General features: G+C 40.8%; 3 protein-coding genes across 20 annotated transcripts in view; all 3 read right to left on the bottom strand.

Moving 5' to 3' along the window:
• Positions 1-21,795, bottom strand: part of LOC105224078 (voltage-dependent L-type calcium channel subunit beta-2) — a 995,088-nt gene that overhangs the window by 551,443 nt on the left and 421,850 nt on the right. The window lies entirely within an intron of this gene.
• The window catches only part of LOC125780351 (uncharacterized), a 296,278-nt gene that overhangs the window by 15,366 nt on the left and 259,117 nt on the right, over positions 1-21,795 (bottom strand). The gene's annotated exons all lie outside the window — the stretch shown is intronic.
• The window catches only part of LOC125775546 (uncharacterized), a 121,528-nt gene continuing 113,751 nt past the window's right edge, over positions 14,019-21,795 (bottom strand). The window contains exon 2 of the mRNA XM_049446204.1: positions 14,019-15,573. Coding sequence (XP_049302161.1) covers positions 14,962-15,567 — 606 coding nt within the window. The 5' untranslated portion in view covers positions 15,568-15,573 and the 3' untranslated portion in view covers positions 14,019-14,961. The remainder of the gene's footprint in view (positions 15,574-21,795) is intronic.

Genomic DNA, 21,795 nt, shown 5'->3' with positions numbered 1-21,795 from the left:
GCAGTCGTTGATCCCATTTTGTACTCAAATACTGACCGTAAAACGACTTCTAAAATGTGATGGCGGCAGGCTAAGTACAACAAACTTTTACCTAGCTGTTTTTCTAACAAGGTGCATGCGCCTTTCATTCGTCCTGTGTTGGAAGCCGTCGTATCAAAACACATATCAACAATTTTATCGCCAATATCCCATTCTTCTAGACTACCGCTAACAGCTTCTGCCTGACTGGCGCCTGTGGAATTTTCTAATTTCGGGACCCCCAGTAGTTGTACATAGTCTCCTTTGCTTATCAAGATTGCCAACCGTTCAGCACATTCTGAAGAAGGTTTGGTAAAAGTTTTCCATCCCAATGAACAACAATACACTCTAAGTCTAAGTTTTTAAACCTCGCCTTGATTTTCTGGGCCCGTTGACTTCGAAAGGATATTCTGCGTTTTCTTAAAGCACTTCTACTAAGTGCAAATTCCTCAACATTATAGCCCAGACTTTCAGCTGTTGCGAAAATTATTCGCACAGCATTTCTATCAGAAATTTTGCACCTATCTAGCAAAATTGATAATTTTTCAGTCATTACTTCTTTATAACCACGACTGTATTTCCTTTTTTTACTCGCTGTCTCCGCTTTGCTGGCTTTTTCATCATCGGTAAATACTTCGTCCGAGGTGATTTCTTCCACTTCTGATTCAGAAGACAATGAGATGTCTCATACATTTTCTGTTGCAATGAAAAAAGGAAAGAAATTGTATGGATTTTGGGAGAAAAATACTGTTGATGTTGGTAACAAATAGGAACGAATAAACGCTATAGCTTCTAAGAGCCAGCATTTTATTACCTATTTAAGTATGGGTTTCAGTATCTAATTTTTAAGTAAAATTGGGCAACTATACTATAAACTTACCAGCGCTTACTGGTGAAATCTGTCGCTATCGCCACTCTTCTGCTTTTGATTTTCTTGCTTCTCTTCATTGTTCAGCTAGAGCTGTATTCACATCGACACCTTCCATATGGCCTGGACGTCCTTTCATTCTCTGATATGTCAAAAATTTAATATCTTCCTGATTAGACATTTTTGAAATGGCATCTTCCACTGCTACATCAAAAAGATCGGACAGTTTGGATGTGAATGCAAGATTTTTTTCCTCTTGACGTTTTGTCTTCAATCTTGAACACTTCTGAAGTGCCCTCCATTCGTTATATAATTTTTCGACTTTGCGAACAGCATTTTTATGTAATTGATAAGGTATTCTAGCTTTCTCCCAGAACACAAGAACTTCCGTCAGAGTGAGTTTTGCAGTATCACTAAAAGATAATCCAACTTCAAGAATGTTGTAAAACAATGACTTTAACATTTGATGATTAGATGGCAGTTTACTCCCGATTATTTAATGAGATGAATACCCAATTAAATAAATTAGGATTTTAGATCGAACACGAACATTAGATGAGGTAGTAGCCATTTGAATTTAATTACATATATAACTATGTATGTAATATCTTGCACTTTCTAATATCGAACTGTTCACTTAGCACAACAAACTTTAAAATAACATTTCTCTTAAAGCGTCAAAATCAAATAGGGGATTCCCCACTTTTTACTTACTACCAGAATACATAGCGGTAAATATGAGCAACAAGTCAGCCACGAGATGCCAGAAATATACAATACCAAATAATACTAGAGATGCCAGCTTATTGGAGAAAAAATATGTTTAGTGAGGTTGAAATGTGAAAAAGTAGTAAAGTAACGGTTAATAAAAGTTATGCGATCTTTTGTTGTTGTCGCTTTATTTTAGTAAAAGTATAGGATATACTAAAGTAAAGTTGCATAGAATGAAAAGTTAAGAAATTTGACGGCCCAATTATGTCACTATCTTAGGCCAAGGCCAAACTCACCAAAATGTCAAAAAATACTTAAAAACAAGTAAGGAAGGGCTGTCTTCGGCCTTCATACCTTTCATGAATATATAAAATTCTAATTTAAAATACATGTATGAGTGCCACCAAAAAGGCACATAACACGAACTTGGTCCAATAAATGTTAAATATCTTCCAAACCATACATTTCTAAAGAAAATCTATTATAATAGACTTTAATTTCAACAAAATTACCTTTCATTTGATAATAAATTTATTGTAATAGGTGGAATCAGTCATAAGTTAAACTCGAAACATAACGCTTTTCCGCGAAAAACGGCCATTTTATCAAACTTCAAGGCTCTTTCGGCACGGGAAGCCAAAGTTCGATTAAGCTGAAACTTTTACAATTGTATTTTTACACTAAATGGCACATTCCTAGAAGTGAGCACACATAAATTTCAGAAAAAAAAATTCACTTCTATTCACTAAAACCACCCTAATGTGTACTGATGCGTGTAGATGTCGGTGTGTAGTGCTCTCACGAGTAGTGTAGAATGTGAGTTGTAAGCGTGCTGTGGTGAAAGTTGCGTGTTAGTGATGTAAGTTTGAATCGATGTGGTGTGGTAATGTGGTGTGTGTGTATTGAGGTCGGGGGAGGATACTCATTTGTACAGAAGCTTTACCACCTGAACGCTGCAATTATGTTCTACGCTTTACCATTACTGGGGTCGATGTTGCTGGACCTTTCCAGATAAATGCCTCGCTGTTAAGGTCTTCCTCATTTAAAAAAGGGTTGTCAGATCTGAAGAAAACTCGAGCTGTACTGCCTTTGTCTTAACACATACAAATAAAGTCAGTATGTGTTACGACAAACCCTGCCAGCTAGAAGTGGTGAAAAAACTAATAAAACAGTAGGTTTTCAATCCCTCAAAAGTAGTGAAAAAGTGGAAGCTTGCCATAGACCGCGTGAAGATTCTAACAAATTTTCAACTTACACGTACGTAAACATGTGATCATACATCTCTGCTCATTAAGCAGTGTCATATAAAAAAGTATATCTGAACTGCATTTTCTGATTCCTAATTTTAAATATTTTTAGAATTCTAAACAAATATTTTAAATTTTTTTTATTCTGTTTTTTTTTTATTAATATACAATTTTTACAGAATTACAAATATATTCAATAAAAAAATTATTAATATCTAAAAATAAAGAATAATTAAATATAATTATATAAAATTTAAATATAATATCTAAAACAAAAAGAAAGATTAATTAAATAAAAATAGTGATGAAATCTGAAAAAAGTTTATAAATAAAAATAATAATAGCATCTGAAAGAAATATTGATATTATCTGATAATTTAAAATATAATACAAACATTTGTTTTTATATTGGATTGTGCAGGCCACCTTAAACACATAAAATACATACATATATATGTATTTATTTTTGCGTATTATATTGGACTGCCCAGACCAATTTCAAACAACACACACTTATATTCACATACTTACTTAATAATTTAAATTTGCTGATATTTCTAATTCATTCTGATTTCCAATGATATAAAACCAAATTAAGTAATGCAAAATATATTAAATATACATATTGAAATAGTGGTTAGCCGTGGCTGGCAGGGAAGTCAGTACACCTCTATTTGTATGTGTTACGATAAAGGTATTACACCTCGAGCTTTGTTCAGATCTGACAACTACGGCTCTTTTGCAGCATTTGAACACTCTGTCAGATGACTCGGATTTCCTTCAAAGATTATGAGCGGCAATGGAAAAAACTTTATCGAAGCTCAAAGAGTCACAAAGAAGGAGTTTGTAAACTTCGGGAAATAAGTCTTCACTGAAATTTTTAAAAAATATGCACCACAATGGATCAATGGCAGTTTATACCTCCATGCTCTCCACACTTGGGAGGAATTCGAGAATCAGCAGTAAACAGCTTTAAGTCCCATTTAATGAAAACGAGAGGTAATCATAAATTTAATTATGTAGAGTTTACTACACTACTCACTCGTATCGCCGTATTAAATTCAAGACCTATATCTTCATTCTCGCAAGATCCCTCCGATTTCACAGCTTTTACACCTGGTCATTTTCATTCTCGCCATCCCTGAGAAAGAAAAAACTCACTCACTCACTCACTTAATGAACCGATGGGAGAGAATCTATACTCGTTCTCCATCAAGAATTCAGTAATAGATAGAAGGAAGACGATCCAGAAGGAATCCTGTGCAGAACAATGCGTCATTATACAGGACCAATGCCTTCCTACAACGTAATGGTGACTAAGCCGCATTAGAAAGGCCTATAGAGGATCATCTTAACTCGACAACTCGTACAACTGTGTTTTCTTCCAACAAAAAAATCGAAATCAATCGCAAAATTAATAAATCAATTCCACTGATTCGTAATAATTCGAAATAAACCCGCTTTATTATTCGTACATAAAATGAAACTCAAACAAGCGCGTTGAAGATCAACCTATTATACTTAAGTATTATACATATATATATTTGTATATATAAATATGTAGCTACAACAAATTAATACCGTCCCATAACTCCCATTATAAACAAAACCAATGTAATGTAATCTTATATTCCCATTAAAATGGACATATAGGAGACTCAGACTCCGTCCAAAATCGTAAGGTCCGAAATTGCTGCACCTAGAACTCCAAAGGGGCATAGAGTTCTAGGACCGCCACCCTCCGCACCAGTCAGGGAATGAGTTGAACAGCATTCGATTGAGGAGCAAAAACCTCATCACACCTCATTTTACCGATTTGCCAAACGGTCCAGTACATGGGTAAACTGCACCTACACCCGTCGAAGACTAACTCGTGATATGACCCAGCGTCGAAGTGTACGTCATACGGAAGTATTCCGAACTGCACATTCGCGAACAACTCCGACTCGCCATGGTAATCATCATCAACACACATCACTACACAGAACCCATACGCGGATGTTCTCTGGAAAATAAAAGGTGACAGTGACTTAGAGAAATTGGGCTCAAGAGTCACGTACATAAGAAAAACGTTGAAAGGAGACCTGCTATTAGAGCTGAAAAACCAAGCGGATAAGAGAGCCGAAGCGTTCCAAAGTGCCTTATAAGGAGTGGTCGGTGAAATGGCTGTGATACAGCCCAAAACCCATAACGTCATGATTATGTGCAAGGATTTGGATGAAATAACTTCTTCAGAAGAGATTTGCGAAGCTTTGCAAAAAAGAGTAGAAAATCTGGGAAAAATAAATGTTAAGAGTATGCGAAAGGCCCGAAGCGGTACCCAAATGGTAAGACAGCTCAGGACGCCAAGACTGCGCTCAAGGTAGGCAAAATAAAGATTGAGTGGTCTGTATGTCGCCTCCTGGAATACTCCCCTATTCTCTGTTGCTTCAGGTGTTTTCATCTGAGGCACATGGCGCACAAATGTTGCAACCCAGGTCGTCTCTATGTACATTTTGTGGAGCCTTTGCATAGTAGCATACTCAGCATTGAGTACTACTTCCTTAAAATATCTCTAGATGGCGAAATCGTTAGGGAAATGAGAATAATACAATTAAATGTAAATCATTGCGCAGCAGCACAAGAGCTACTAAAACAAACAGTATTTGAAAAAAACATTGATGTCGCCTTACTAAGCGAGCAAAACTCCCAGCGTTCGGAAAGCACCTGGACTAAAGACATATCTGGCAAGGCTGCAATATGGTGATGTAAAGGTCAACCATTTATGTCTCTCCGGAGGTCATCATTTTTTTCACATGGCGAGGCATATACTTTGTTAGCTGCTATGACCCTCCCAGTACCTCATTTAAAGATTCTGAAGACTTCCTCCTGGAACTTGCTTTAGAAACCAAAGGCGACTGGCCTACCGCTTGGGGTACTAGGCGCAAAAACCATCGTGGGAGTCTGATACTAGAATTCCTCGGCCAAATAAATCTTACGATCTTGAATAGCGGAACGCAAAATACTTTTCAAAAGGAAAAAAGGCTCTATAATCGACCTCATGATTGCCAACGACGCTCTTAGCAGGCGCATTAAGTGGGCGGTGACGGCCATATTAACATATAGTGACCACATGGCTATTATTGCAGAAGTCTCATATACCGGAGGGACAGAACGCCGCAGCAGCGCCAACGACGCTCTTAGCAGGTGCATTAAGTGGGCGGTGACGGCCATATTAACATATAGTGACCACATGGCTATTTCTGCTGAAGTCTCATATACCAGAGGGACAGAACGCCGCAGCAGCAAAACATGCCAAAAACAAACCTGGAAACAAACGATTTTGATGCCGAACAACAACCCAATGGCGCATCCTTTATGAGAAATATCGTCGAAACTTTGTTTCCAAACCACCACACTATTTGTTATGCTAAGCCCCGAACCGAAGTCGTAGAGCCACTACTGCTAGTTAGTGAAGAAGAAATATTGGCCATAGCCGGAAAATTTAAAAGCAGCGAAGCGGCTGGATTTGATGGGATACCAAACAGAGCCTTTAAGGAAACCATGACTTTGAAACTAAAATTGTTCGCAAAAATGTATAATGCGTGCTTAAAAATAGGAATATTTCCCGACCCATGCAAGGCCAGCGTTCGGTTCTATTTCCTAAACTAGAAAAGCCTCCGGAGGAACCTTTATCATATCGACCTCTAAGCATGCTTGACACTAAAAATCCAGAAAGCCGACGGATTATCAGAATGACAATACGGCTTTATGAAAAAGAGGTCCACCATTAACGCACTATACGATGTCGCTGAAACCGCGAAATGCGCAGTAAGTGGCAAGCAAAGGAAAGGCGGAACAAAAAAATATACGCTGATCACCGTGGATGTGAAGAATACCTTCAACTCAGCAAAGTGGGCAAACATAATCAAGGCTCTGTATGACATGCGCGCTCCTCAATACCTTATGGAAATTGTTATAAGTTATTTTGAAAACAGGCGGTTTTTATTCGCTACAGATGAAGGCACCAAGAGCTACTCTATCTGGAGTGGAGTGCCGCTCCGCAAGGCTCGGTACTAGGCCCTCTTCTATGGAACATAATGTATAATGAGGTACTAAGGAGACACCAACCGAAAGCTATTAAATTAGTTGCATACACCTCGATGACCTCCGGAGCAAATGCAATGAGTGCATAAATGGTCTGCGCATATGGGGAGTGCGAGATTCATTCACAGCCACAAGTAAAATATTTGGAAGTAATAGTAGACTGGAGTGGAGGATGGGGTCATGTGTAAAAGTTCACGCAAGTGAGGAAAGTTCCTTGATCGCCATTCACTTTGGAGTGACCAGAAACGATCTTTTTACATATTACTCAAGCAGCTCACGACTTCCGGTCTTTGACCAAGTATCCTCTGGGTAGCCTAAGAACATTCATTTGAAGGCGAGCTAAAGTGAGAATGCGAAACAACCCCCTGTATAGAGTTGTGCGCTGGGTTTGGGACCCGCCACGTAAAAAAACACTCACTCCAATGAAAAAGCAACAACAGCCACGGATGAGAGACCCCCCTTTTGATGACGACTATGGCAAACGAAATAAGGACTACGAATTGAGGGCATGCACCTGGAATGTCCGGTCCCTTAATTGGGCGCTGCCCAGCTGGTTGATGTTCTCGTGAAAATAAAGGCTGACATCACCGCCGTCCAAGAAATGCGATGGACGGGACAAGGACTGGGACGAGTAGGTCCTTGTGGCATTTACTACAGTGGCCATATAAAGTAGCGCAACTTTGCTGTGGGATTCGTGGAGGGAGAGAGACTCCGTCGCCGAGTACTATCATTCACTCCGGTGTATGAACGTCTAGCCACAAGCCGCATCAAAGCGAGGTTCTTCAACATATCGCTGCTTTGCGCCCACGCCCTGACGGAAGCGGAGGACGATGTGACCAAAGATGCCTTTTATGAGTGCTTGAAGCGTACTTATGAAAGCTGCCCCGCCACGATGTCAAAATCGTGCTTGGCGACTTTAACGTTAGGGTGGGCGAAGAAGGCACTACGGTCGGTCTCCACAAGGAATCATCCCCAAATGGGTTGATGCTGATAGGCTTCGCCGGGGCCGGAAATATGGTTATCTGTAGTACTAGATTCCAGCATAGAAAGATTCATTAAACTACCTGGCTGTCTCCGGGTCAAAAAACTACCAACCAGATCGATCATGTTGTAAAAGACGGAAGACACGTCTCCAGTGCTTTAGATGTGCGTGCGCTCCGAGGTCCTAACATCGAAGGGATTCCAGCATAAGAGGATTCATCAAGCTACCTGGCTGTCTCCGGATCGAAAAATTACCAACCAGATCGATCATGTTGTGATAGACGGAAAACAAGTCTCCAGTGTTTTATACGTGCGTGCGCTTCGAGGTCCTAACATCGACTCGGACCACTATCTTGATGGAGCCAAGATTCGCACCCGTTTCTTTGCAGCAAAAACGCACACCAACAAACACAAGGAAGGTTGACCGTCGAGAAGCTGCAATCACAACAGACAGCCGAACGATTTTCTACTCGGTTTGCAACTCCTTACGTACAGCTGCAACCGAAACCGTTGGTTTCCGGAAAGTGCAAAAGCACAGCTGATACGACGAGGAGTGCCGTGTCGCAGCGGAGAGAAAACAGGCTGCTTACCTCGCAACGTTACGATCGACCACAACACGTGCGGGATGGGATAGGTACCGAGAGTTGAAGAGGGAAGCGAGACGCATTTGTTGACAGAAAAAGAAAGAGGCCGAAATGCGTGAGGACGAAGAGCTTGATAAGCTGGTCGACAGGGGTAATGCTCGAAAATTCTACGAAAAGATGCGGCGGCTTACAGAAGGTTTCAAGACCGGAGCATACTCTTGTAGAACCCCCCAAGGTGATCTAGCCACCGATGCCCAGAGCCAGTGTTACCAACTCTCAAAAATATTTATCCCTAAATTTGTGTCAAAAACCCCTAAAATTATTAATTAATTATTGAGTTGTCCCCCTAAAAAATATTTACAGTAGACGCTCTTAAAGTTACGCTTTCGGGAGTAGCGTAACTTTTAAAACGGACTTTTAGAGGTTTGGTTAAGAGATTTGTAACCAATAGCCAATGATAATGTGCATTTCCTCTCAATTCCTAAACAGGCTATAAAATAACCGCCAGTGGCGCCAGTATTGCGCCAGTCACCACAGAGTGGTTGTAGAATTACGAACTAGATGTCGTTATGAGTCGGTAGGTCAAGAAATAAATATTAATGTCTCTGTTGGCTACATTGGTTTACACCACAGCCATTTGTATATTTATCTTATAAAACAAAAAAATAATAATGTTATCAATTTAAAAATATTAAAGAGTGAAAAAATCCCTGAAAATACCCCTAAAAATTTTAAACCCCTAAAAAAATCCCATCTCACTTATTTGCCTCCTAAATCTGGGGGGAAAACCCCTGCGTTGGGAACACTGCCCAGAGCATACTTAAATTATGGAGGGAACACTTCTCCAGCCTGCCGAATGGCAGTGAACGCACAACACCAGGAGAAGGCGAACCCGATTCCCCAATCGATGACGATGGAGCAGATATTCCATTACCCGACCATGAAGAAGTTCGAATAGCAATTACCCGCCTGAAGAACAACAAAACAGCGGGGGCCGATGAATTGCCGGCCGAGCTATTCAAACACGGCGGCGAAGAATTGATAAGGAGCATGCATCTTCTTTGTGAAATATGGTTGGACGAAAGCATGCCCAACGATTGGAGTTTAAGTGTGCTATGCCCAGTGTGGCTTCAGACCTGGCAAATCAACAACCGACCAGATATTCACCATGCGAAAAATCTTGGAAAAGACCCGTGAAAGGAGAATCGACACCCACCACCTCTTCGTCGATTTCAAAGCTGTTTTCAACAGCACGAAAAGGAGCTGCCTTTATGTAGCGATGTCTGCACCATCTTCTATAAGAGTGTACAGCTGGTGGTGTATGCAACACCCGCGCCGTTAGTCCTGCTTTTTCCAGACTGGACAAGGAAGCAAAAGAAATGGGTCTGGCAGTGAACGAGGGCCAGACGAAATATCTCCTGTCATCAAACAAACAGTCATCGCACTCGCGACTTGGCACTCGCGTCACTGTTGACAGTCATAACTTTGAAGTTGTATATAATTTCGTCTATCTTGGAACCAGCGTAAACACCACCAACAATGTCAGCCTGGAAATCCAGCGCAGGATATCTCTTGCCAACAGGTACTACTTCGGACTGAGTAGGCAATTGTGAAGCAAAGTCCTCTCTCGACAGACAAAAACCAAACTCTATAAGTCACTCATAATTCCCGTCCTGCTATATGGTGCAGAGGCTTGGACGACGTCAACAGCGGATGAGTCGACGTTGCGAGTTTTCGAGAAAAAAGTTCTGCGAAAGATTTATGGTCCTTTGCGCGTTGGCCGCGGCGAATATCGTATTCGATGGAACGATGAGCTGTACGAGATATACGACGACATAGTTCAGCGAATTAAAAGACAGCGGCTACGCTGGCTGGGTCATGTTGTCCGGATGGACGAAAACACTCCAGCTCTGAAAGTATTCGACACTGTACCCGCCGGGGAAAGTAGAGGAAGAGGAAGACCTCCACTCCGTTGGAAGGACCAGGTGGATAAGGACCTGGCTACGCTTGGAATATCCAATTGGCCCCACCTAGCGAAAACAAGAAACGACTGGCGCGCTGTTGTTAACTCTCTGTAATCGCGTAAGCGGTGTCTACGCCAATTAAGAAGAAGAATAGTAGACTCAAGGCTTTTTATTTAAGGACCACCTAGAACACACTGCAGGTAAAGCGAACAAAATCCTGAATGCCTTATTAAGAATGATGGCAAATAAACTTTTTTACTCGCAAAGGTATACCTCGGTGGTAGTTTTACGGTGGAAAATTTGACGACACTTAAAAAAAGAACTCAACACAGCACACAACATTTCGATTGAACGGGATCTTGCTTCTTTTCGTTTCATCCGTGAACCAAGACGTTTGACCGCACCAATAACTGCAATTCTTCAACAGTAAAAGGCCGTTTCTGTTTTCTTCCGTGAACCAATTCAAATGACGTGAGTCCCTGCTATCTCCAGCCAACTAAAGTGTCTCGTAGTAGGGTTTCTTGCGGAGAACGGTACAAAGTATATTCTGTGAAATAAGTTTAGTATATTTTTTATATACATATGTATATAGTGGAAACAGTGTGTTTATGTCTATTTTCCGAAGCGCATTTTCTTAGCTCTCCCTTTAGATACCTATGTAGATTCCACAATCCACTCAAAGAGAAATTCTTGGAAATTGCATTCTGAGGTATTTACGAGCATCAGCTGCAGTAGTGGACTGCTATAAGAATAGCTGAGGATATATCAGCTAAATCATCTCAAGGAAGATTATAGTCCGTTCACAAGAAGCAATAAGACTCCCCGATCGCCCGATTAGAGAGTCGGCAATCCACTCGATCGCCCAGACGAAAAGAGATCGCAGTACACTCACTGCAAATCCAATGCCGGAGGAGCAGACCAAGTATCAATTCGCCAAAAATCCGAGCAGGAGCCAATTTAATTGGTCAGTTCAAACGATCAATAATATCAAATAATATTTCGACTACTCAAATGTTTGAGGCCACGGAAGATAAGAAAGCCAACCAGAAGACAGCAAAATTTTGAAAAACAAAACCCCAAGCCATATTAATTTAAAAAATGGAAACCTTTCCTATTCTGAGATTCTACGGAAAATCAAGTCCGACTCAACACTCAGCGCATTCGGAAATATCGTCCCAAAGATACGTAAAACTTAAAGTGGTGAAATGTTGCAACAACTAAGCGGAACAGTGATCTCAGGAGACCATGAAGAAATGTCTTGGGGATCAACGTTAAACTTCTGACTCAGGTTAAACCTTGATGAAGTAACAAGCAAGGAAGAAGTGCTTTATTCCCTACAGAAAGAGGAAACCCTGAACTGACGATCTCAACAATTAAGTCCCCCAAATAGCTCTCATTAAATTCCCAGTTGAGGCAAATTGATGTGGTTCTAATATGTGAACCATATAAAATCGGACAAGGCGTAAGTTGGATAGGTGACAGTTGAATTAAAGCAGTTATATGGATATTTAACCCTAACTTTGCACAACTGGAATCACCTTTTTCTTCTGTTGGTTTTTTTCGAACAACAACTAATAATATTAATATATATAGCTGCTACTTACCTCCTAGCTTCTATAACGAAATATATAGGCGTATTATAGCAGGAACAGTGAAATACGTAGAATCGTGGCCCGTGTCAGCTGATACGACCTAACTTATGGGCGCGCAGTGTAAGTGAACAGTGAAAAACGCTACTCCTTTCTCTCTTTGCCGTAGGATGCCGTGGGAATCCACGGCATTTGGATTTTTGCCGTAGAAACGTGTCAGCTGATTGCTCTCTCACAACGCAGGGTTGCCAATATCGATATACTGTAGTAATTATCAACTTTTATAATTAAATCTGTTCAATATGTTTGAAATTTTCTTAAAATAACTCCAAATCAGAGTCGCATGCTATTATTTATAAATTATTTTTAATAGTTTGTTTTCAGTTTTGATATTTTATATTGTAAAAAATTATAATTGAAAACATAGATGTGCTCAAAACGATATATGCGTATTGGGCAATGGCAACATTGTTCAAATGAAAACAAACAAAGATGGCCGATTTCTACGTTTTTACCACGGGCTAAACTTTTAACACATTTTCCTCGCTAAGGAAGAAAAGGAAGGAAGAGAATAGCGTTTTTCACTGGTCCTGCTATTAAGAACAACCTTGTAGTTAATAATAGCTCGTGACGTTAATGCCTGGGCTATCGAATTGGGATGCAAAACAACCAACAGCAGAGGAAAAACCTTACTAGAAGTCTTTGCCTCATCTGGAGCTTTTGAATACAGGCAATCAATGCACATTTAACAAAGGTGACCGACATTCGAACTAGACCTTTTTGAATAAGCTTTCAAACCAACTAATCTTCCCGACAATTTATTGTCGGCTAACAAAGCTTCTTCCTCGATTATGAGCTGTATTAAGAGCGCATGCGACGCTTCAATGTCCAAGCTATCTCGGCGCAAACACTAATCCGTAGTGTATTGGAACGGGACAGTCGCTAGATTACGTAAAGAATGCCAGCAAGCAAAGCGCTTGTTTTAGTACATCTGAATATACCACGCTCCAAAAATACTTTAAGGACAAAAGGAAATTACTTAAATAGTCAATTAAAAAAAGTAAGCAGGAATGTTTCTTTAAACTGTGTGACGATGTTGAAATAAATACTTGGAGACTCGCACATAAAACGGTAATGGGAAAACTCCGCACTGGCGGACAAATTCCAACTTACCCCTCTACAATTGAGAGAACAGTTTCGTTACTCTTCTCTATCCGATCCCCACTCCATTTGGAGATCGGGAGAGTGCCACAAATCCAGGTCATTCCAGCTTTGTCGAATGAAGAAGTCCGAGAAGCATGCAAACGGTTAAACCTATCTAAAGCCCCGGGACCAGATGGAATTCCGAATATAGCGCTAAAAACAGCGATTGCAAGAAACATAGACCCCTTTCGAATTATATATAATACGTGCATCCAAGAAGGCCGCTTTCCCACCATATGGAAAAGGCAAAACCTAATATTATTGCCGAAACCTAACAAACTAATGACAGAACCGTCCCACTTCCGGCCCCTTTGCATGTTAGACTCCGCTGGAAAGGTTCTGGAGCGGATCATATACCAACGGCTAAATAAGGCAATCGACGACGCCGGTGGGTTATCACGCAACCAATTCGGATTAAGAAAGGCAAAATCCACAATTGCAGCTGTAAACCTAGTAAAGACCCTGGCTGAACGGGCTATAAGCGGGAAAAGATGAAAAGGAGGCACAATACAGTCCTGTATGGTTGTGACCCTGGATGTAAAGAATGCTTTTAACTCGGGATCCTGGCACAGTATATTGAGTGCACTAAAAAACTTCTCCGTGCCTCTATACCTTTACAACCAGGGACCGGAAATAAGAGTTATTTTACAATTTTTAATAAAAAAAATCATACATAAAGGAACATCGTAGAAAAGTTTTGATTACACCATCATGATTTTTAGGTGAACTATATGCGAAATAATGAATGATTTTTAAATTTTGATTTTCACATATTTAGATCAAAAATAAAAGTTAATTTTTTTAAATCAAAACTAAAAGTTATTTTTGATTTTTATTTTTTTCAGATACAAAATAAGAATTATTTTTGATTTTTATATTTTTAAATCAATAACAAAAATCAATTCAAGATTTGTGACATAATGTTTCTTAATCTCTATTAAGCTTTAAAGTAAAACTAAGGTGTACGGTTATAATAACAGCAACCGCCAACCGATGTCGTAGTCCATGTCTACGTCTACAAAGTACCAACACCCAGCATGAATGACTAGAAGTTTCAGTCAGCGATGCTGACGCCAATCATTCCAACGCAGCAGTAAATCAACTTTTCATCAAGGACCAGTCATCAAACGCAAAATATCTCATAGACACTGGTGTCGATTACAGTGTTCTTCCAAACTGTTTTACTCACTGCCTGCTTCACTTACCACACTTGTTCGCTTTGTTCAATTTAAAATAAAACACCCAAACTCCGATTTTACCACTTTATTCGTGTAGCTTTGGATCGTATAAATTTAGCACTTATTTGGTACGTTTTCTCACCGATTAGTGATTATGTTATACAATATGTATAAATTAGTTTCCAATTGACTCTATTTCATCAACACAAGCACTACTATGATATAAGTAAGAGTTGGCTTCGAATGATGGATCGAGCTGGAGCGCTGCGTAGCGGTGGCGAAAAAGCGACGTAGATTCAGAGGCGGTTGAATCAGAACTGGCAGGTGTAAAGCGGACCCTTTTTTAGTGGAGTGATGTGGTGTGTGTTTTAGTGTGTGGATCCTGCGCTCGCGCGTGTGGGTGGTGTTGATGTGAAGTGTGGTGATGTCGAGGTGAGTGTGGTGAGTGTGCGTGTTAATGATGGGTGTAGGTGTGGTGTGGGGCAGGCGACTAAGGCTCATTTAGCCATCCCGGCCCCCCTAGGCGAATATTTCAGCCTAGAATGCTTTGAAGCTGCTGGAGTGTGGCTACGACGCTGCTAAGGCCTGAGACGCGGCGTGGACGCGGTCGTGGTTGCTGGCGTCGTGTTGATGCCCCATTGTGTGGCCGTCGGGCACGGGATGATGATGGCCCACTTGTTCGACGGGGCCGCGCATCCCGGCTTACTGGAGGTCGTCGTATTGCGCCGCGGTTGCGGCCGGAAGGTTGTTGACGGGTGTCATTCCGAGTGATTCGGTGCAACATGGTGTGATGCGGCCGCATACAAATTTGGCAGAGATTGCCCGACGTACACTCGTGCGTTTGGTGGACAGGCGTCAGGCAATTCAGACAATGGCCGTGCGCCTGCACGACCAACTGGCGTTGTTGAGGTGGCAATCCCTTAAAGATGACGCATTGTGGCAGCCGGTGGGGTCGACGACATAGGGGACATCTACGGCGTGGTGGGTCGACGACAAGCGCGGGTGTTGACGGCAATGCGGCCGTTCCACTCCGAGGCACCGTTGGGGTGGTTGTTCGGGGCGCTGCAACTGGGGCAGCCGCTTGGCGTGGCACATTGACAGCCGAACGAGTGGTTGGTGCTGGCATGTCTGCATCCATATTGATCTGTTTGGAAGAGTGTTATTTCAATTAGAATTTGGTTGCATATAGGATATATGAGCATGGCTGCCGCGTTATGCGGCATGAGTGGGTCGTTAGATTAATCGACTACATTTGTGTGGTATTTTAAATATATATATATGTGTATACGTATTTATATAAATTTTTATTATATTTGTTTTTATATTCGGTTTATTTAGCGGTTTATCGGTTTTTTTGTTTCGCGGTTATCGGCGATCGGTAAGAAGCATAGTTTGACGAGCGGTCTTGTTAGCTTTCCGGATTGCGTACGGAGATCGACTACGCGAATATGACCGTCGGAGCCTGGATCGTCGGAGCGTGAATCAGGACACAATCTCCAACTTTTGGCGCATTTTCTGTATTTTTCCATCGGTACCTCTTGTGGAGGTCCTTTATATAGTCCTCTTTCCATCGGCTACTGAAATTATGATGGAGAATTTTAATTCTTTCCCATCTATTTAATAAGGAAAGCGACTCCACGCCTGGCTCAGGTGAGGCCAGAATGGGTGCTCCTTTTAAGAAATGCCCTGGAGTTAGGGCTGTGAAGTCGGAGGGATCTTTGTGATAGTACTGTGAGCGGCCGTGAGTTGAGAACGGCTTCAATTTTAGCTAATAATGTCGTGAATTCTTCATAGTTAAATTTATAGCTGCCGGCTAGCTTCTTGAAATGAGATTTGAAGCTCTTTACAGCTGATTCCCATAAACCACCCATATGAGGAGCGCTTGGAGGTATAAATTGCCAATTGATACCTTGAGGGGCGTACTTTTGTACGATATCAGGGGACACTTGTTTTAAGAAATCCACAAACTGTTTTTCTGTGGCTCGTTGGGCTCCTATGTTTTGCCATTATCGCTCATGATTTTGGAGGGGAAGCCACGTCGAGCGACGAAACGAGCAAATGCCGCGAGAAAAGCCTCCGTCGTCAGATTAGTACACAGCTCAAGGTGTACTGCCTTTGTCGTGAAACATACGAAGACAGCCACATAGCCTTTCATGAGAGTGGGAGATCTTAGCATGGACGCCTTTATTTGAAAAGGCCCAGCAAAATCGACACCTGTGGTCGTGAAAGGCGGAACGAAATTGCAGCGTTCAGGTGGAAGTGCTGCCATAATCTGAGTTCGCATTTTTTGCTTATGCATAGTGCAGATTTTGCACATGAAAATGCATTTTTTGATCTGGGGCTTAAGACGGGGAATATAATACTCTTGGCGTACCATATGTTGCATGAGGCGCTGCTCTGCGTGCAACATTAATATATGGATGTAATTCAGGAGTAATGTGGCAAAAGGAGACTTCTCAGGTATTATGATGGGGTGGCGTTCGTTGTAAGTCAGGCTTGAATTAGCGAGCCGACCATTGGCACGAAGCAGACCTTTCGTGTCTAAAAATGGGTTTAGTACTAAGAGTGAGCTCTTTTTGTCAATTGGCTTCGATTCTCTTAGTAACGATATGTCGCGACTGAAGTAGCGCGTTTGGGTTGAGGCGATAAGCGCGACCTTTGCTTTTTGTAAGTCCTGGTGCGTCAATGTATCGCAATGAGTGTAAGTTACTCCTTTAACTTTAAGTTTAAGTTGCTCAATGAATTTGAGCATATATGCGACAACTCTGAGGGCTCGGGGGAACGATGAAAATCGTTCAAGGATTTCATTATCATCCACTATTGTATGATAGGTGTCGATTTTTCGACTTTCTGGGGCGATTATGTTGCGCATTGTCGATTGTGGCCAAGAATCTGAGGATTCGGTTAACCATCGGGGGCCATTCCACCAGAGCGTGGTGGTGGCAAGATCCAGGGCTTTGCACCCTCTTGTACCTAGATCAGCAGGATTGTCGGCACTGGCTACGTGTCGCCATGTGGCTGCTCCTACTAGGTCAAGTATTTGAGAGGTTCGATTAGAAATATATGTTTTCCACGAGTGTGGTAGCTTTTCTAACCAGGCTAGAACGATTTCGGAATCGGACCATAGATATAATTTGCATTTGGTCATGTTCATGTGGGTCTGCACTATGGAAACCAGCTTGGCTAGTAGCAGAGCGCCACAGAGTTCAAGTCGTGGTAGACTTATCGTTTTTAGAGGTGCTACTTTTGCTTTTGCAGCTAGTAGGTGGCTTGTGGTTGCGGTGTCGCTTTGTGCGCGCACATAGATCGTGGCACAATATGCCTTTTCAGAGGCATCGCAGAAGCCGTGTAGTTCCACTTTGTATTCGGGGGAATAATTTACCCACCGTGGAATTTGTATCTGCGAGATGTCTTTTAGATTATTAGCAAACCGGGACCACTTCTCTAAGCGAAGAGGTTTCACTTGTTCGTCCCAGTCTGTTCCGTCTAGCCATAATTCTTGAATCAGGATTTTCGCTTGTATCATAATTGGCGCAAGCCATCCTGCGGGGTCAAAAAGTTTTGCTATTGAGGATAAAATTTGCCTCTTTGTTATGGCGGATAATGCGGTTATGGACACTGTCGTGTATGAGAACTGGTCCGATATCGCATTCCATTGGATGCCCAGTGTTTTTGTTGTACTTTCCTTTTCAAATATAAGGAAATTAGTATCCAATTTGTTATCGTTTGGTATATTTTTTAAGATACTTGGGTGATTAGCTGTGATCTTTTTTAGGGGAAACCCTGCGGTGTTGAGGGCCTTTATCACTTGTGATAAGGACTCGTATGCTTGTGAGAGGCTGTGGCTCCCAGACAGGATGTCGTCTACATACGTATGTGTTTTTAAGACTTGTGTTGCCAGAGGAAACTCTGACTTTGTGTCTTCTGCCAGTTCGTGGAGTGTACGAATGGCGAGGTATGGGGCACAGTTTACGCCAAAGGTAACTGTTTTTAATTTAAAGTCGCGTAATGGACTATTGGGAGATTTTCGGAAAATAATTCGTTGAAAATCTTGATCATCTTTATGTACGACTATTTGTCGATACATTTTTTCAACATCCCCATTGAAAACGTATTTGTATATACGCCGATTTAGTATGAGGAGCATTAAATCTGGTTGGAGTGTGGGGCCCGTGAATAGAATATCGTTGAGCGAATTCCCCGAGCTAGTGCATCTGGAGGCATTAAAGACAACTCTAACTTTTGTTGTTTTTTTGTCAGGCTTTACTACTGCATGGTGTGGCAAGTAGAATGAGTGATATTTGCCTTTTATGATTTTTTCGCATGGGCTTACTTCCTCCATGTGATCTAAATGGAGGTATTCTTCTAAGACACCATCATAATGTTGTTTGAGCTCACTCTTTCTAAGTAGGTTTTTTTCCATACTTAGAAACTGCTGTATTGCAGAGGTGCGAGAGTGACCTATGGCGAGTGTATCTGGAAATTGTTGTTTAAATGGTAGTCGTACGACATACCGACCATTTCTTGATCTAGTAGTTGTGGCTTTGTAAAAGTCTTCACAATACTGATCTTCTGGCGTTGTAATGGAAATGGGGGGGAGTTCTTCTAATTCCCAAAATTTCCTTAATTGTGAATTAAGGAATTCATTGGATATCTCTTCCACTTGAGTTGTCATGGCGGTAACTGGTTCTGTTACTAGTCCACTTAGTATCCAACCGAATATAGTATTTTGTGCTAGAAGGGTGTTTGAAATTTTCTCAACCCCTTCTGGAATAATTTGAGGAATAAGGTCGCTGCCTAATAGAAGATCTATTTGAGCGGGGGTGTTGCAGTTAGGATCTGCTAGCTTTAGGTGTGTAACCTTTTGCCAATGCTTGCTATTTATATGATAGCTTGGCAGCATGTTCGTAAGTTGCGGTAAGACTATAGCTTCTGCTTGAATGCGCTTATCCGCTTGGGGGGAAATTAGGGTAATGGGGCAGATTTTATTTGAGTTTTGTACTACTCTTCCACCCATTCCCGTAATTTCATAATTGGCATGTTTTGTTGGCAGTTTTAGCCTATTTTGTGCCCTAGACGCTATGAATGATCGTTGTGATCCTTGGTCTATTAGGGCTCTCAATTTGAAAAGTTCTCCTCGGTGTTCGATGGAGATAACTGCTGTGGGTAGTAGTACCCTACTTTGGTTCTCGCTGTGAAGCGTTTGTGTTTTTAAAGCCTTTGAGCAACATGGTGTCTCTTGGCAAATTTCGGGATTTTGTGTTTCGTGAGTTGCGGTTGCAACTAAACCCGTGGCTCTTTTGGAGAAAGCGCTACTTTGGGGTGTGCTAGGAAAGTTATTGAAATGCAACATTGAATGATGCCTCTTGTGGCAATATACGCAATTGAATTTGCTTTCGCAATTATTGAGATTATGTGAGTGGGACAAACAGTTTGTACAGAGTCTTTTTGCTCTGACAAAGTTGTTCCTTTCATTGATATTAAGTTTTTTAAACTTTTCGCAAGCTTTCAGCTTGTGCCCTCCTTTACACAGTTCGCACGACGTTTGTTTATATTGTTCGGATGTGAACGTTTGATTTTTAAAGAAGCTTCTGTTTAAATTGTGGTTGTTACTAGCTTGGGGTCTAATAATACTTCGATTTAGGTCTTGTTGAACGTTTTTAGTTCTGACCATTTTTTTATCTACCCTTTCCGCAATTTCATATTGGGCAGTTAAGAAATCTTTCATTTGTTGCCACGATGGGCATTTTCTTCGTGATGGGAGCGATTGCTCCCACAGAAGCAAAGATTTTTCCGGTAATGCCGCGGAGCATATATTTACTAGTATGGGGTCCCAATTGTGTGTGGGAATATTCTGTGTCGCTAGAACCGACAAGCAATTTGAAACAGTGGATTGAAGTTTTATAAATTCTTCACTTGTTTCTTTCTGAATTTTTGGTAAATTCATTAATATTGTGACTTGTTTGTCGACTAATATTCTTTCGTTTCCGTAACGAGCTTTTAGAGATTCCCAAGCATAATTGAAATTTTCGTCATTAAGAGCGAACTGTTTGACTATTACGCCTGCTTGACCTTTTGTTTTGTATCGGAGGTGATACAATTTTTGCGCTTGTGATAATTTAGGATGGTTTATGTACACGGCCGTAAACATGTCCCGGAAGGACGGCCATTGTTCATAACCTCCGTGAAATATTTCTGTATCACACGCTGGCACTTTAAGGTGAATGCCGGAACTCGCCTCTTGGCTTTGAATTGGAGGCAGCTTTACTCTCGGTTGTGGAGTAGGTGCAATTGCTTTTATTAATCTCAATTGATCGGAGATCATAGCTCTCGTTTCCTCGTACTGGTCCGAGGATTTAAAATTTTCCGGAAGATCTGATTCGTCAGATTCTAGAATTGCGTCATACGCAGCTTGGAGACGTGTCCAGAAATTGCCGAGATTTTCCTTTTTGATTTCTAGTACCGATTCAGAATTGTCCTGAATCGGTGAAGATGAAAATCGAGTGCAGTATACTACTTTCATATACAGTAGTATATGAAATGTCTTTAATTTTTTTTTGCTTTGTAGCACCTTGCTTTGAGCGTATAGCTTCAGCAGGTGTACATGGGCTCTTTTCTTCAGAAATCATTTTTTGTACTTTTAGATATTGAATCGATTTAGATTCCTTAGAATCTCCGTTCATTTAGATAACCAAAAATAAATATAAATAAAAATTGAAAATATGAGACAGAAAAAACTTCTCTCAGTGTATTTATGGAGGTAATAAATACGTTTGAATCTTTAAGATACGCGGTTTGTATGGTTGTTGTATACACAAGTATCTAATAACGAACGCGTATTTCGTTTTCCTTATTATAAAATTGTATTTTTGTTGTATCCGTATACGCAATGGCCGAACTAACGAGCGAGTGTTTCGTTTTCGTTATCCCTAATAGTTGTGCTATTAGTTTGTTTTGTTTTCTTTTTATTTTATATATTGTTTCGTATTTCTAATAGTTGTGCTATTAGTTTGTTCTTGTTTTTTTCGATTTTATTTATTGCTTCGCACTCGTTCGTTTATAATTGCGTATACGGGCGATAATAAGGAAAGAGAAAAGGGTTAATGACCTTTGTATATAAAAGATTTTTTCCGTTTGCAATCCTGCTTGCTTGTGCTTTAGCAAGAACAAGAGGTATTGCTTGAAATATGCCGATTTGGCCTTTGGATATATAATATAAAATGAAATGTTAATATGCCGTATATATTTGTAAAAAAATTTTTTTTTTGTTATAATTGACAGAATGTAATTTATCCTTATTAAACGGTTGCATTTACCGCACCGAATTTTTTTTCGAAATATTTAAATTGTAAATTAAGATTTTATT

The sequence above is a fragment of the Bactrocera dorsalis genome, chromosome 1 (genome assembly GCF_023373825.1).
Source record: "Bactrocera dorsalis isolate Fly_Bdor chromosome 1, ASM2337382v1, whole genome shotgun sequence".
NCBI lineage: Eukaryota > Metazoa > Arthropoda > Insecta > Diptera > Tephritidae > Bactrocera > Bactrocera dorsalis.
Note: the sequence above shows the minus strand (reverse complement) of the source record. Positions and strands in the feature narration are given on the sequence as shown.